General features: G+C 32.5%; 2 protein-coding genes across 3 annotated transcripts; one reads left to right on the top strand and one right to left on the bottom strand.

Moving 5' to 3' along the window:
- Nucleotides 1-1,121: 1,121 nt before the first annotated feature.
- Nucleotides 1,122-3,982, top strand: LOC120073348 (putative pentatricopeptide repeat-containing protein At5g37570). Of its 2 annotated transcripts, none has more exons than XM_039026141.1 (2): nucleotides 1,122-3,183; nucleotides 3,846-3,980. In XM_039026141.1, the coding sequence occupies exon 1, from the start codon at nucleotides 1,336-1,338 to the stop codon at nucleotides 3,055-3,057; it is 1,722 nt and encodes a 573-aa protein (XP_038882069.1). In that variant the 5' UTR covers nucleotides 1,122-1,335; the 3' UTR covers nucleotides 3,058-3,183; nucleotides 3,846-3,980. The 2 variants fall into 2 exon arrangements, with proteins under 2 accessions (XP_038882069.1, XP_038882068.1); XM_039026140.1 differs by having other exon boundaries at nucleotides 1,123-3,189; nucleotides 3,846-3,982.
- On the bottom strand, nucleotides 3,743-6,699 carry LOC120073349 (IAA-amino acid hydrolase ILR1-like 3). Its single transcript, XM_039026142.1, has 5 exons — nucleotides 6,024-6,699; nucleotides 5,066-5,191; nucleotides 4,651-4,962; nucleotides 4,311-4,439; nucleotides 3,743-4,226 (listed from the first exon to the last, which is right to left on the bottom strand). The coding sequence occupies exons 1-5, from the start codon at nucleotides 6,450-6,452 to the stop codon at nucleotides 3,840-3,842; spliced, it is 1,383 nt and encodes a 460-aa protein (XP_038882070.1). The 5' UTR covers nucleotides 6,453-6,699; the 3' UTR covers nucleotides 3,743-3,839.
- Between the last annotated feature and the right edge of the window lie 10,072 nt (nucleotides 6,700-16,771).

Below are 16,771 nucleotides of genomic sequence, written 5' to 3'. Positions count from 1 at the left end.
TCAATTAAACTCTTAAATTTTCATAAATAAATCAATTTAGACTCTTAGACAAAATTAGACAAAAATTTCGTTTGAATATCATTCATGCATTTACTCTAATAGGATATTTTGTAAAATCGACATTTGATGAAGTCTACACACATTTGAGAATTAATGCTTGAATGGTTTTCAAAGGTAACCATGATGAGTAGTCTAAATTGATTGACTTATGAAATTTGAGGAGTTTAGTTGACTTCAATTATAAGTTTCACATGATATTGGTCCAATGAAATTGTAAATTGATGCATGTATAAAAGTTCATAGTTTAAATTAATATAATTATTGATTGAGAATTTTAATTGATATAACTCTAAAGTTTAGATGTATAAATTGATATTTATGTTAAAAATTAAAATCAAAACTCGAAAATGGGTAAAGTTCTTAAATTTAGGGACCAAATTGAAATAATTCATATTTTTCTCTTTCCAATTACGGATATAGAAGTTTAGGGGGAAATATGTATGGATGGATCAAATTTCGAGGCCAACTTTACAAGACACTCTAATTTTGATCTTTTGAAGACGTCAGCCACATGTGAAATGTCCGATTAGTCCCCAAAAAGTTTGATGTTGCACACGCATTGTAAATTATCATTTGTTCTTCTCGTTTTGGACTCATTCCTCTCATGCCTTCCTTTCGTTCTTCATTAGATCGAACATTTTAAATTTAAATTTTAGTTTGCCAACTTCTTCGTCTTCGTCTTCTTTTTCCTCTTTCTTCTGCCTTTCATTTTCTTCTTCTTTCTTCTTTTAGCTCTCTTTTCTTCTTCTTTTTGAATTCAAATGAAGGAAAAAATCCAAAGAAAAAAACTATAGAATTGATGAGGAAAAGCTAAAGGATAAAACAAGAGGAAGAAGTAAGAGGAAAAATTCAAAAGAATGAAAAAAACCAAGAAAAAAAATGATGAAAAACAACGTGAATGAGAGAGCGAGATGAAGTAGCGAGAGGAAGTAAGAGGAAAAATTCAAAAGAACGGAAAAAACCAAGAAAAAAATTGATGAAAAACAACGTGAATGAGAGAGCGAGATGAAGTAGCGAGAGAAAAGAACGAGAAATCTATATTATGTCTTGTTTCACGCACGTTTTAGGAACTAAACGGTAATTTTGCACGTGATTGACATCATCAATTTGGCCAATTTTCAAACGTTTTTGGAAGGTGGATGAAATTTTGGGCTTCAAAATTTGACCCATCCATAAATTTGCCGTTCGGGCTGAACCCTGTTTGAACGTGCGTTGAGCTCAACCTGGGCCGTGGAGCTGCTGCTGATAAGAGGAGGATTTTTACGTTCTTATGGCATGCAAATGCTCGCCAATGCGGCCATGCCGCCGTATCTCCGTCGATTATCTTGCTTCTGTTCAACTACTAGCTATGGCAACACCACCAAGCCAAAGTCCAATGCTTCTTTCTACCCAATTTCCGACCTCCTCAAGCTCTGCAAGACGCCCATCGACCTCCAGCAAGTCCATGCCCGTTTCGTCCAGAAAGGGCTCGAGCAGGACCATTTTCTCGTGGCCCAATTCATCTCCACTTCCAACTCAGTCGCCCACATCGCCTATTCTACATCCGTCTTTGATCGTGTTCTCTCACCCACTACATTTCTTTGGAACTCTCTCGTTCGTGGCTACTGTGAGAAATTGCAATTTCTTGATACTATTTCTCTATTTGTGCGTATGAAGAGTGAGGATGGCGTTCCTGATAGGTATACATTTCCTTCGCTTCTCAAGGCGTGTGCGAGTGAGGGGAAAGTGATGGAAGGGATGGCCCTTCATGGATCCATCTTGAGATGTGGTGTTGATGAGGATGTATATGTGTCGACGAGTTTAGTGAACTTGTATGGGAAGGGTGGGTTAATCGATTGTGCTCGTAAGGTGTTTGATCGAATGTCAAAGAAGAATGTGGTTTCTTGGACGGCTATGATCGTTGGGTATTCGAGCATTGGGAATTTGGTGGAGGCAAAGAGGCTTTTCGATTCGATGCCAGAGAGAAATGTGGCGTCGTGGAATGCAATTATAGGTGGGTACATGAAAATGGGTGATTTAAAGAGTGCTGAGAAGGTATTCGATGAAATGCCAGAGAAGAATGTTGTATCTTACACAACAATGATCGATGGGTATGCGAAAGCGGGCGACATGCTTTCTGCCAGGAATTTATTCCAAAAAGCACCTGAAAGGGATATTGTCGCATGGTCGGCTTTGATATCTGGGTATACACAAAATGGTCAGGCAAATGAGGCAGTCAAGACTTTTCTTGAAATGGGTTCTACGAATGTGAAACCTGATGAGTTTGTATTGGCAAGCTTAATGTCAGCATGTTCTCAGGTGGGTAATTTAGATTTGGCCAAATGGGTTGACTCATATGCTACCAGGTGTTTAGGTGATCTACGTGGGGCTCACGTTAGGGCAGCTCTTATAGATATGAATGCTAAGTGTGGAAACATGGAGCGAGCCATGAATCTGTTCGAAGAAATGCCTAAAAGGGATCTAATTTCCTATTGTTCTGTAATGCAAGGGTTGTCAATCCACGGGCACGGAGATCAGGTTGTGCCACTCTTTGAGAGGATGTTAGATGAAGATCTAACTCCCGATGAAGTAGCCTTCACAGTCATCTTAACAGCTTGTAGCCGTGCTGGACTTGTGGATGAAGGCTGGCATTACTTTGAAATCATGAGGTATAAATACTCCATGGTTCCCTCTCCTGATCACTATGCATGTATTATTGATCTTCTTAGTAGATCTGGGAGGTTAAAAGCAGCTTATGAGCTCATAAAATCTGTGCCTGTTCAATCTCATCCTGGTGCATGGGGTGCACTGCTAGGAGCCTGCAAATTATATTGCGATTCTGAGCTTGCAGAGGTGGTAGCTTCTCGACTTATTGAGCTTGAGCCTCAAAATGCTGGCAATTATGTGCTATTATCCAATATCTATGCTGCAGCAGAAAGGTGGTTGGATGTGGCTGTTGTGAGAAACCAAATGAATGAAAGAGGGCTCAGAAAAATACCCGGTTGCAGTTGGATTTAGTGTATGGTATTGTGTATACATTATACATTATCTGCAATCTTATCTGCACCAGCATTGACCTGTCTCGGTTTAACATCTTGATTCATTAGACTATCAATATCATTGCTATGCTGGTATTCAACGGTGGTAAAGGTTAACTCAGACTATTGTCTTTCCTACACTTTGGTACTTTTTTGTTTTTAGTGGTGAAGTATTCTTCGTTTGTTTGGAAAATTTTTGGTCGTTTTTGGTCGTATGGGTGCAATATACTACCAGGAAAACTAGGATTGTCGTTGTTTTTAGTGTACTACGAGTTATACAGTAAAGAGTAATGTAAGTTTCAAATTTGTTGATAAAATTTGTTCCAAAAAATGATAAAAAGTATTTTATTAAAAAGACAAAAAACTATGGAGTGATAATTTTGGAAAATCTCGTCCAATTTACCAGAAAACTGTTTATCCAAAGTCGTCGATGTAACTATTCATTGTTTGTCTAGGAAACTATTTACTTAAAATTTTGAATTCTTTTCAAGTCTTTTTATAATTATTATTGTTCTTTTTCCAAAAACAACTTTATATGTGTGGAAAGCCCAGATAACAGGGTGCTTAAGGTTGCTTCATTTTGTGCAGTTTATGTTTTGGTTGCTCCAAAGCATGTTGCATGTTATACCGTTATAGAAAGAATGCCCAAATAAAAGCTCTCTAACTTTTCAGTGGTAGTAATGAAGTGCAATTCTATTTATTAATTTGGGAAATATGTGCATCCTAACTTTGGCATGTGTTCTTCCTCAAATATTGTTTTGCTTACAGAATTGAATTTGAAGTTAAATCGCTGAAAACTGAATTGTGTTCCAAGTAAGTCATGGCCACAGCAGCATGAAGAGCTGCTCCTATTGGAAGAGCCTCTTCATCAAGGACAAAGTGCGGTGAGTGCACTGGCCGATTTGATCCCAGAGTCTCATTCCCCGTCCCAATCACATATATGGTAGCTGCAATTCTCTGTGAGAAGAAGCCAAAATCTTCAGCTCCCATGGTCCATGGAAGGAGTTGCACATTGGGTTCTCCAAGTAAGCTATTTCCTACTCTCTTCGCATGTTCAAACAATGCTTCATTGTTAACCATCACTGGTGTATCCTCCATAAACTCCACTGAAGCATAACAATGGTGAACTATTGCTTGTGTGTTGATGACCTGTTGAGGAGGAATTAAGTTTTGTCCAGCTTCAAAAGCAAAATGGGAATTTGTTAAGTTGGTCAACAGAAATACACGTCGTACCTCTCTGATCCTTTCCTTGAGGTAAGAGAAACCCTCAGGCGACAAGCTCCGAAAAGTTCCCCCAAGTTTCACGGTCCCGGGAACTACATTTTCTGCTTGCCCTCCATCAACAAATGCGACCGTCACCACCTACATTGCTGATTATTAGTTAACTACATTGTGTTTTCAAGTTGCCTTCACTTTATTGAGTGAAGTGACCATTCTTGAGTTGTTCTTGGACTAAAGTTTTGAATCATGTGGAGATTATAGTAATTTTATTTCATATTATTCTGTTCTTGTGGTATTGTGGTCTTAACAAATTGATATCATTAGGGATTGATTTAGAGGGCGCAAAACTTACTCCGGCCTCCAGAGGATCTGTCTCACGAGATACGATCTGTTGAAGAGCCTGAATTATGAAAGCTGTTGCCAAAACTGGGTCCTTCGTCTTATGTGGGGCTGCTGCATGTCCACCCTTTCCCTGGATCAAGGCTGAAAAGTGTCCTGCTCCAGCACATACTGGACCCGGCCTAGAGGCTATGACACCAGTTGGTAAGGAGGGCTGTACGTGCAGTGCAAAGATTCCATCTATGTCATCAAGGGCATCTTCTTGTAACATTTGATAAGCTCCATTACACTCTTCTCCAGGCTGGAAAACTAGCTTCACAGTTCCCTTCAAATAATAACATATTCAGACAATCCTGGTCAGTTTCCTCCCCATTTAACAGAATAGGAAAAGAAACAGGCTTTACAACTATTTGTCTGAAAATTTTTACCTTCAGTTTGTCTCTTTTACTCTGTAGCAACCTTGCTGCTCCTAATAGCATAGCAACATGTGAATCATGGCCACAAGCATGCATTTTACCTTCTACCTTGCTTTTGAATTCCCATTCTACCAGTTCCTTCAAATTTATGAAGAGAATAAACTTTATGTTAAGCTTGGAGAATCTGAAACTGCTCATCAATTGTACTCAGTTTTTACACTACCTGGCATGATCATCTATCTCTATTGAAATTAATAGTTAGCGAGGTTGTACTTCAATTTTACAAGTAAATGAACTTATGTAACCCATTCCCATTGAGCAAGGATAGGAAGCCAACAAGTTTAAATGAAGCTGTTTCTTGATATGCTATTCTGGTATATGAAATCATCTCAGTTTTAGTAGAGCAAGAAAGATGGGGAAGCCAACAAGTTCAGAGAATTAATTGATCAAATTATAAATATTTTTATATCCAGTGTCTTTTGGTTGCTTTATATTTTCCAAGGTGCCTTTTTAAATGTCTTTGATCTGCATGCCATTTTCTGTTTCATCTTTGTCCTAACTTTTGCCATTTCATCTTCTCTATGTACTAAATTTTATGCATTTTGTACGACATCCACTCATAAGTATAGTTAAAATCATGCATGATATATATATAATATTACTTTTGAAACTTACCTAAGTCTTCAAAATGTTACATAATATAACCATCTTGTTTTCTTCCTTATTTTAGGTGATTTTACAGGAGAGGAACACAAATAGATTGCATTATTGGAATTGAAAAGACAATAGACATGATTTGTGTTTATGATGCTTCACTTTGGAAAAGCATAACCAATAATCTCCATTCATGTGACTTTTGTCAACATCACGTGTGATGGAAGAAGAAGAAGAAGAAGATGATGATGAGGGGAGAGAAATATATATATATATATATATAGAGAGAGAGAGAGAGAGAGAGAGATAGTAGTACCTGAAGAGGAAGAGCATCCATGTCTGCTCTGAGACCAAAAACAGGTGCGGAAGAAGAAGAAACAGAATCCCCTCTAATGGAAGCCACCACTCCAGTCTTGGCAACAGGCCACTGATAACTGATTCCAAGCGAGTCGAGCTCAGACCTCACGAGTTGACTCGTTTTGTATTCTTCAAATCCCAGCTCTGGATACTGATGGATTCTCCTTCTGACTCCTTTTATCCACTCCATGAACTCCCCTTCCCTCGCCAAACCCAATAGCTTTTGGGTTAGTGAGTGGAGCTCCAACCCGTCTCCGCCGTGCTCCGCCGTCGACGGCCGCCACAAGACCATCCCAAACACCAACATACAACAAAATAACTTAAAGGCCATGCCGCCGCCTGCCATTCTAAAACAAAGGTTTCTGATGTGTATTATATATATACACATATATATTTGATCTTTGAGTGGTTATGAATTTATAGTTTATATTATAGGTGCTTTGTCAGCTGTGATGAAGGGTAGTTGACAACCAAATTGGGCTTCTTTGGGAATTTTCCTATTGTGATTGAGATTGAGATTGAGATTGAGACTATTGCCATTCTAAAATGTCCTTATTTTAAAATTTAACATCATTTTAAATGATGTTCATTTTTATTCCCTTCTTTTTAGGGGTGTTTTTTCCATGCCGAATTCGAGAGAACAACTTTCATTGTGGAGTCAAATTATGATTTTTCTTCTTTTATTTTTGTACATAAATTCAAATTCTCATCAACTTTCATTTGACTTTCTTTTCTTTAATATAGTTGAGATTAAAAAAAAAAACTCATTTTTAGAGAAAATCTCTCTCTTTCAATTGTGTTGGATTGCAAAATTGGTAAACTATAAAAGAAGTGTAGAAATGTTCTTCAATCCATTGTGGAGTCGAGTCATGAATTTCATCTATTATGTGATAAATTCAAATTCTTATCGAGTTCATTTGGACTTTTCTTCTTTTCTTTATTTGTGATTGAAATTAATCATTGTGTTTTATTAGCAACAAACTCTCAAGTTAAAACTGACTCACCTCATTTATGTACAAGTAAAAATTTAATTCTTTCCTATCTTTTATAAGTAGGACGATTAATGCCTAATACTTAACAATCACTAGTCAAAACGCTAGAATTTTATATTATCTAATTTCACCCTTTCATTTAAATAAAAATATCCAATAGTATTTGGACATATATTCTTCGACTATATTGAAGTTAGCCCTATAAAATATTTTCATGCAAAAAAATTAAACGTTTTTTAAATGATTTTTTTACAATAAATGATGTCCGGAGATTTGGGTCTCTAACTTGAACAAAAATAATATGTTATGAACAAAGCAAGGAGGCCAAGAAAATAATAAGATTTTGGTCAAAAATAGCACCCTAGGCTCATTTCCGACCTAGGGGAGAGGGTGAGTTGGTGTCAAGGTCCAAACCAACGTGCTTGGCCTCAACCCAAAATATCAGCCTAGGATCAAATTGGGCCTAGGAAAGATGCTCCACCACGAGATCGACCTCGCCAAATGTGAATTAGGGCACTTCCATTGATTCAGTAAGTTGAAAGGATTAGTATGATGCGGCTCTAAAATCCTATCTAGACAACTTAGGTCAACTACTTCTATAAATACATTATTATAACTCTTAGAAATTTAACTTGAATTATTTTCTCAAACCCTTTAGCTTCCACATTCTCTCACTTTCTTACTTAAACAAGAGTGTGTATGGAAAGTAACACATTGGTATGTAGGTTTTCTCTTTAACAAGCCACGTTATTTTTCCTTTCAAACAAAGTCACTACTAGATTTTGACACCAACAGAGTAGTGCACATGACAACTACGGTTGAACTATGCTCTTACTTTGAAAAAATTAAAAGTCTATTTTCACAAACTTATTGGTCTAAAATATAGGCTCTAGTGATCACCATTAACCATAGAGGTCCCAAATATCACCCACCATAAGCATATTTAAATCATCAACATTTTTTCTTCCAACTATTTGGTAGGGTGCATGGCCCATTCACATTTAGTCCTTTACATGGCTTCATATCATATACTCCTTAACCATGACAAAATTTTAGTTAGACTACAAGTTTATTTGCTTTAAATCTTTATCAGTCGATGTTTAATAAATTTTTGTATTTTAATTTGGTCTAAATTCACGTTATTAAGGCTTCGTTTGGTACTTAATTGATCTTTTATTTTTGTTTTTGAAAATTAAGTTTATTTGATCTACATTTCTTATAATGATTTGTATCTTTCTTAAGTACAATAGTTGAATTTGGCTAGAGGTGGAAGTAGTATCCATAGACTTAATTTTAAAAAACAAAAATAAAAAACGGAGTGATTATCAAACAAGATCTAAACATTTGAAATTACTGAAAATACCTGAGCCACGTCAAAATACTAGATTAATACATTAAAAGGTATAATGTTGGAGAATCAATTTTAACCAATTTTATTTCATTATTTAATTGATAATATCAAGTGTAATTATATAATTTATTTTTACATTTGCTAAATAAAAAGTGGGATTTCTTAGAGATATTTTTTATAAAAAGAAATAATATACTTGTTGTAGGAGAAATTTTGGGTCAATCACAAATCGTCACGTCATTTACTAAATTAATGACGAAATTCTAAAATCATCAAATTTGGGATCAATTAAGAGTTGACATGACAATTTTGCTGCAACTCTTTAATTGATAATTTTAATACTTTTATTTATGTATTTTTTAGGTGTTGTTTTCAAATAAAAGAAAATGAACAAACTTATTTACAAATATAGCAAAATATCACTATTTATCGGTTATAGATCATAAAAACCGCAATAAGAATCTATCATTGTCTGATAGATGTCGGTTTATCGCCCGCTGATAGATCTCTATCGCTGTTTATCGCAATCTACAACTGATAGACAGTGACATTTTGCTATATTTAAAAATATTTTAAATAGTCTTACCATTTAAAATAATTATCCTTTTTTTAATGTTGATTAATCAATAAAGTAAATTTTATTTATCTTATTATATTTAGAAGAAAAAATAATAGTAGAACAATATTTCAAGACTTATTTCTCTTATATATTGAAATTATTCAATAATGCTAATTTATACTTTATTCCATATTTTATTTATATTAAAATAATATTAGTATTGTTATACTAAAATTAATCACATTAAGTTAAAAATGGTCTTGAAATCTAAATAAAAAATTTAAATCAACAAGTAGTTTTATCCTATTTTCCAAATTGCACGAGATATTATAAAAAAAAAAGATATATATATATATAATCAATTCTTTCATGTCCATAACCGCTTAGTGTTTTGCAATACATGCTAAATCAATTGGGGCTGTTTGGAGCGCTGAGATGATATAAGATGTGTGAAGTTATGATGTCTGGGAAGTTCTGATATCCTTCAATTTTTAAAAATTCAAAAAATATCATTAGAATTCCAAAAAAAAAAAATTCACATATACACTTACCATTAGTTTTGGATGAAAATTGTGACGGTTTTGTTTAAAAAATATCCTTGAACTTTTAAAATTTCCAATAATACCAATCATCTAAAAAAAGTTTTAAAAAATACCTTTATTGTTAATATATGAACACGAACCATTAATACTCGTTTAAAAAATATTCTTCAACTTTTAGAAGTTACATAGATACACTTAGCCTTACAAAAATAAAATTTAAAATTACTGTTACAGTTAGTATAGCGATTAATTTGTTGGAAGTTTTCTTAGTTCCAAAAGAACTAATTTTAAAATAAATCAGATAGGTCATGTTTGGTAACAATTTGATGTTTGGTTTTTAAAAATTAAGTCTATTCATCTTAATTTCTTACCACGGTTTTCATCTTCTTAATAAATAGTTGAATTCTTAGTTAAATTTTAAAAGCAAAAACAAGTTTTTAAAAACTAATTTTTAGTTTCAAAACTAGGTTTAATTTTTTAAGACATTATAGAAAGTAAATAACAAAATAAGAAATTTAGAGGTGGTAAAAGTGTTTATAGACTTAATTTTCAAAAACTAAAAATAAATCAAGCAAAGTTACAAATATCTTTTTTTTTTTTTTAAAAAAAAAAATAAAATTCTTTCCCATATAGATGCTCTCATAATTTGCTCCCATTTGTCCAATTCTTAACCAATTTTCTCACAATAAAATATAAATCAAAATTTCAATTAGAACATAAAATCCCACCAAATCTCAAAAAATTCTAAAATTAAAATAAAACATACCAAAATGATACGTAACCAAATATAAAAAGTACATACTTGGAGGGAGAAATATATATATATTTTTAATAAAATTAACAAAAGGCTAAACAATTAGCAATAAGGAGGGTAAGAGGGGAGAAAAAAAAAAAGATAAGTTTTAGATAATCGATTGAAGTAGGGGAGAGAGAAAAAATAGAAAAGGATGGTAGGGTGTAGATAAATGATAATTGCATATTTACTTTTTCATATATTAATCGTAAGTGTATTTTTTTTTTTTTAACTTTATTTAAGTTTATTGGCGTTTTTGAAACTTAGAAAGTTCAAATATATTTTTGTAACAAAACACTAATGGTTTTCATCCACAACAATAGTAAGAATATTTTTATTTTACTTTTTTTTTTTAAAGTTTATGGATTGAAAGTTTAAATGCGGTTTTGACCTTAGGAATAAAGATCAAGGGCTTTTATTTTTATTTTATTTTATTTTTTATTTTTATCCTTATAGAAAATATATGTTTCTAAATTGTAATAATTTCAAGAAAAAATTACAAATTTAAATATATCACCACTACAAGAAATTTGAGCTTTGATGTTGGTTGCAAAAACTAAAAACGAATATACAATGTCAATTTCTAAAAAAATCGGATCTTTAATGTCGGTTTCAAATCGAAATTGTAGGCATACCTATAATGTCCGTTTAAAACCAACATCAAAGATCTATTTTTTTATCCACTAACTTACTCAATTTTTCAGGGGTTGAAAGGAAGTAAATGTGCCATTTTTTTCTTCTTCCTCAAATTCCAGCCGCCAACCTCATCTTATAGTCTCTCTCTCACTTCAACTCACTCTCATGCAACGACCCATGCAAATCTCTCTCTCTCGTCAAACCTCCCACTATCGCACGTATCAACGCCAAGCCATCCACCATTGTCGTCGATCAATACTGTTCGTCGATCCCAGCTGTGGTTTAGATTGACCATTCTTCGTGGTCAGATATGTGGGTCTCGTTCTCCATAGCCTTCTTCTTCTCTCTCTCTTTCTTTCTCTAACTTCGTTTCGCCATCTCTCGAACATCAATCTGCTACAGCACAGGTGGATCTTCCTGAATCTGGCTGCAACTTAGCTCGATATCGTTGGATTTGCAGTCCAGCTCGTCAGATCTGGCTGAAACACATTCCATCTCGCCAGATCTGACCATAACACACTCAGTCTCCCTGGATTTGACCGCAACACACTCACTCTCGCCTATTACGCACAAGCTTCGTGGATAATGATTTTGAGAATATGGATGAGAAGAAGGGTCATGCTTGATTAGAGAGATGTAACAAAGAAAATACTGCAAAAGTTATGAATATTTTCTCCATTGGTTCCAACTTCACACTACAGTTGACCAGAAAGACAAAGGAAAAAAAAAGAGGATAGATTGGTGGTGGTGCATTCTTTGGCTTTTGGTTAGTTTCTACCATTGTTGGTGCTGGTGATTCCATTCCATTGGTAAAGTTTGCTTAGAACTGCAAAAGTAAATTTTAGGGGGTTCAGTTGGTAAAGTTTTTTATATGAATTTATAACCGTAGATTCTTGTAAATGTAGGTACCAAAGTTATTGGAAGTTATGGGGCTTGGTTTTAGTGTGTGGTTCACTGCTTGACTTTTGTTATTCAAGGTAAGTGCTTGAAGTGGTTTGATTTGAAGTCTTATACTTTTTTCCAAATATGTGTGATAGATGAGCTAATTTCTTTTGTTTAGGAAAGTAGAGATGAATTGGCTGCAAAGATTAATCGGGTAAAGGAGCGGGTTCTTGGTTCAGATTGATGACTGCTATGGTCGGAAATATTTTTTTGTCATACTCAGGTAGTTAGTTATGTTTGGCTAGATAGCTGGATGTGGTGATTAACAAATATGATATAGATGATGATTGCATTTTTTCTCTCTAATGGAAAAAGAAAATATTACATTGGTTGAATGTTGTTCCAATTATAATTATTCTGAAAGGAAAATCAAATGTCTCATTTATATAAAATAGGAATGAGACTGAGAATGATAGAAATCTTTTCATAATATTCATTAAAAGCGATAGTAGAGTAGAAAGAGATAGAAGACAGGATTGATGGATTTTTCTTTTAAGAGAGATGAGATTTCTTTATGGAAATGCTTTTACAATAATGAGGTGGACCAATAATTTGTTCAATTGGTTTAAATTCTAATTTGTTCAATCTGGTTAAATATTAGTTTATATCATCATGAAGTAAAATCTCAAGTTTGAATTTCAAGCTCTATCAAGGGTTAACATAAAAAGGGCCAACATTTTTTTTTTTTAATGAAAAAGCTTATTGAATAAAATGTTATGTTATTTTGACCAAATTTTTTGTTACGGAAATTAATGTGCTTCAATCTTAGGTGGAAAAGGACATTCATTCTATTAGTTGTTTGGATTTATTTCCTCATACTTTAAGTTGTGAATGTCTCTTTCTATATTTCTCTATCTTCCTCTCACTCTCAAAGTTATTTTTTTTGATATATATGGTTGATTAAACAATAATACAAAATGATGTGGCAATTTGTAGCAATTGGTATTGGATCATCTTCTCGTTGCAGGTATGTAGAATTTAATACTTTAATCAATACCCAATATGTTATTTGATTATTTCAACACTCTTATTTAGATTATATTAATGTTTAGAATAATGGTAATGTTTGATTAGGCAAATCTATGGTAATGGTGGGATAGACATTGAATTTTATTTTATCTAGATCTCTTTTGCTTTGTTTTTTTTATCATCAATTGGAGCTACTTTCTTTATTGGATAATTTGTCACTTTTATTAGCTATTATTAGTTAATAGTTACCTACAAAGATAATTTTTCATTAGCTATGACTATCATGTAGTTATGGTAGTCATAACTTAATTAATTGTTGTTTATGATTTCTATTTGAATTGGTTTCAATTCAATTATTAGTTTCATTCGTTTTCTTTCAACTTTTTAGTTTTAGTCGATTGAGGTTGATAAACTTGTTTAGATATTTGTGTTTGGAAGTTTGGAATTCTCTAAATTTTATTGTTTAGGTTTATGTATTTTGTCCAATGTATTCAATTGTATTAATCTTTTTTGCTTCTCTTTGATAAGTATTAGTTGCACTTGGGTTGATAAGTTGTTTATGGTTTGTTGATTACTATTGAACCATATCTTTTAGCTATTGTTGCTAAAGTTACAAAGCTTCATTACTCTACTATTGAATGTTAGAGCCATGTCTTTTATTGTTGTGAGCCTTAAAAATATAGTACAGATCTCTAAGAACTTACAAACAATTCTGTAATGTTTTTGGTGTTTTATTTTCATTACCTTGTTGAGTTTTTTTCTTTTTATAAGTTTAGTTGTTTATAAGTTTTTTTAAGTTTATGTTTATGCATTATTTGTCTATATGAATCTAGTTGCAATATTTGTCTAGATTAATCTAGATTTTTCGCTCCTTAATGTTGTATGAAATTTTGAAATCCTTACACATCAACATTCCTAATATTCAAATATGAAATTTCTATCAGTCTATGCATTTAGATCAAGTCTAGGCATCATATAAATCTAGCATCTAAATGCATTGAAGATAAATATTTAATATGTTGACTAGAATCCTTAATGTTGTTGTATCTGGATTTTCTTTCTTTTACTAGCAATGGGTCCAAAGATTAAAAAGAAACTATCAGGAATGATTGAACTAATACTTGGATATTCTCTCATTGTTTACAATCTAATGTGATGAAATTTGATCTTATATGAAAACTCTAGTGAATTTGAATTTGAAATCCTTTTAGTATGAGAACCCTAATTTTCAATCACTAGAACGCCCAAATCAATTTGCTTTTAACCCTAAGGATTGATTTAGACACATATTGTCTTAAGATCAAAGCTCTTCAAATAAAGAATAAGTTTCTTGACCTAAGATTCAAACAAATGCATCTCATGGTGATTGATGAAATCTTTGTTTCATCTGGTTGTCCCATTGCCTTCAAGAAGTGTTCATGGCATGCTTTACTATTTAAAAAAAAAAAAAATGAAATATTCCATTTTATGATTGCTTGCTTCTTGCCTCTGTTATGTATCATTTTCTATTGTTACTCGAAAGTTGGCATAAGGAATCCATTTTTAATCTTTTCAATAATGGTTTCTGTGCAGGGAAAGAAGGAACGTTTTACTTCATGCCTCCTTGTTTGTTATCACTTAATTCTGGCAGACGTTGCTCTTGAACTACCTGGATCAGCAACATGATCGACTTTGCTTTCCCATACCTGTTGCAGGTGCCTTTTCAGCAACTTGGTATGAGTGGGTTCCTTTTTGGCATTTACTCTTGCACGTGATCTATTTTCATCTTAAACTTGTTTAATTAGTATGATTGGTTCGGTTGCCTGAGAAATCTAAAATGAAAAAAGATCTCCTCTTCTGAATTTATTGTTTGAAATCTTTATTAGTTTTGGTATGGTACTTCCTGAGGTAATATGGTGCTTTTTTTTCTTTTTTTTTTTTTCCGCTTGGTTAATTTCGCTCCTAGCTTGAATTTCATAATTCTCTTGTGTGGGGTAGTTGAATTCTTATTAGAACTCATTTACCCATTTTTCTCTGCTTGTAGGAAGTCCCGCTTTGGATTTGGATCAAATCTCTATATCTTAAAAGTAAGTTCTTACTCTTTTTTGATACACCAATAAAATTGATTTACATGCGTAAGCAACAAATATATATATATATATATATTCAATGACAAAACGATGACAGACATTTAATATTGGACAATTACTGATAAAAAGTAGGTGAAAAACTAACATTGAAAACAGTATTTAATGTTAGTTGCTGACATTGAAATCTTGGTCATTTATAATTTCGGTTTAAAACTGACATTAAAGACCTTTATAACATGATCTTCGATGTCGGTTTCAACTGACATTGTACCCTTGTATTGTCTGTTTTAAACCGACATTAAAGTCCAATTTTGTAGTAGTGCACATTCGTCCCAATAATACAATCAAGATAACGAGTGTATTTGAAATGCATTTTCAAGTGTTTAATTTAAAAAACAAGTCATTTTGATAGAAATTGGAGTGTTTGATAATCACTCAAAACAAATTTTCAATTGTACTTTAATCTATTTTTATAAAAAATATTTAAATAAAAATGAAGTTTTTGAAAAATACTTTTTTTTTTTTTAAGTCAAACCAAATGGACTCAACATGTGCATCGCGGAACGACTAAAGCTTCACTTCTTTCATGTGAGTATGAGAGCTCCGAATTTTTTTTATCCCTTAGGAGCCATACTCCACATTTATAAAACTAAAAAGAATTATTCTCAAATAAATAAATAAAATTAATAATAATCATATAATAATACAAAATGACACTACAATACAATGTTAAAGTAGAGTGGCAGACAATAAAAGGACTTGTTAAAAGCTTTTTAAAGTACCAAAAATCATTAAATAAATTCTTGAAACTCAGTGGTTGTTGTCATCTTATTAAAGGAATAATAGCCCCTTGTTATTGACAAAACTTTCTTTTTTTCTGGGTGGAAGATTCAAATTTATTCATTTTTGGTTGAAGGAATATAAACATTTATTGATAAAACTTGCAACTATTAATTTTATTTTTAGTATAACACGAAAGAAAAATTTTAACCTTCAACTTTAAAAAGAAGATTATGTCCTACATGATGAGCTATATTTATATTGGAATTAGTAATTGTCATTAAACTAAGAATGCCCATTTTGTTCGCACGAAATGAAGGAGGGAGTGAAATAATTTCCATGAGTTGAATAAGGACACGGACTTAAGTGGCTCTACCGTTGTCCTAGTATTTAAATTTCAAATTTTATTATTTAAAAATTTAGATTATTTAATATCTACGAATCATATATGGACTCTTTTTAAATATTAAAAAATATTAAAATATTACACTTTATAACAAAAAATTTCAAAAGTACAAACATTTTTAGAATTTCTTGTTATAAAGTATAAATATTTTTTAGATTTTTTATTTATAATAATTTTCCTTTTTGGACTATATATCTTAATGAAATTTTTCAATGAAAAATTTATTCATTAATTATTTTTTTAAAATAATTTATTTGATTTAATTATTTTTTCTTAAACCAAAACGAATTTGGGAGAATTTCCTACGCAAATTCTCTACTATAATCCTCAATTTTGATCTCTACAAAATTTAACGAAAAATTTCACAAAGATGAAAAAGTAAATGAAGGTTAGGATAGGGATGTAGATACTTTCACATTCTCTTTCATGGTGAACATCTCTATCGGTTGGAAACGACAACACTCTCAGGATAACATCAAACAATCTGGAGTGGAACTTACAAAACAAAAGTTCGTTATAAGCTGAGTCGCAGAGCTCACTCTCGACGTTTCGCGGCTTTGTCCAAATGTCCAAGCAGGTCAGGAATTACTGCCACGTCATCCCAGGATAAAGCAACCCATAAAAGAATCGATCAGAAATGCACCGTTATCGAATCAAAATACACACCT

This window comes from Benincasa hispida, chromosome 3 (assembly GCF_009727055.1).
Source record: "Benincasa hispida cultivar B227 chromosome 3, ASM972705v1, whole genome shotgun sequence".
In the NCBI taxonomy this organism is placed as follows: Eukaryota; Viridiplantae; Streptophyta; class Magnoliopsida; order Cucurbitales; family Cucurbitaceae; genus Benincasa; species Benincasa hispida.
This window is presented reverse-complemented; position numbering and strand designations above follow the sequence as displayed.

Bases quoted from the DNA above. Each gene is read 5' to 3' on its own strand.
- LOC120073348 (XM_039026140.1), top strand. From the start codon at position 1,336: ATGCAAATGCTCGCCAATGCGGCCATGCCGCCGTATCTCCGTCGATTA.
- LOC120073349 (XM_039026142.1), bottom strand. From the start codon at position 6,452: ATGTGTATATATATAATACACATCAGAAACCTTTGTTTTAGAATGGCA. The intron at 5,192-6,023 runs GTACTACTATCT...ATAAATTTGAAG, and splicing joins TGGATGCTCTTCCTCTTCAG to GAACTGGTAGAATGGGAATT. The intron at 4,227-4,310 runs GTACGACGTGTA...CCTCCTCAACAG, and splicing joins TCAAGGAAAGGATCAGAGAG to GTCATCAACACACAAGCAAT.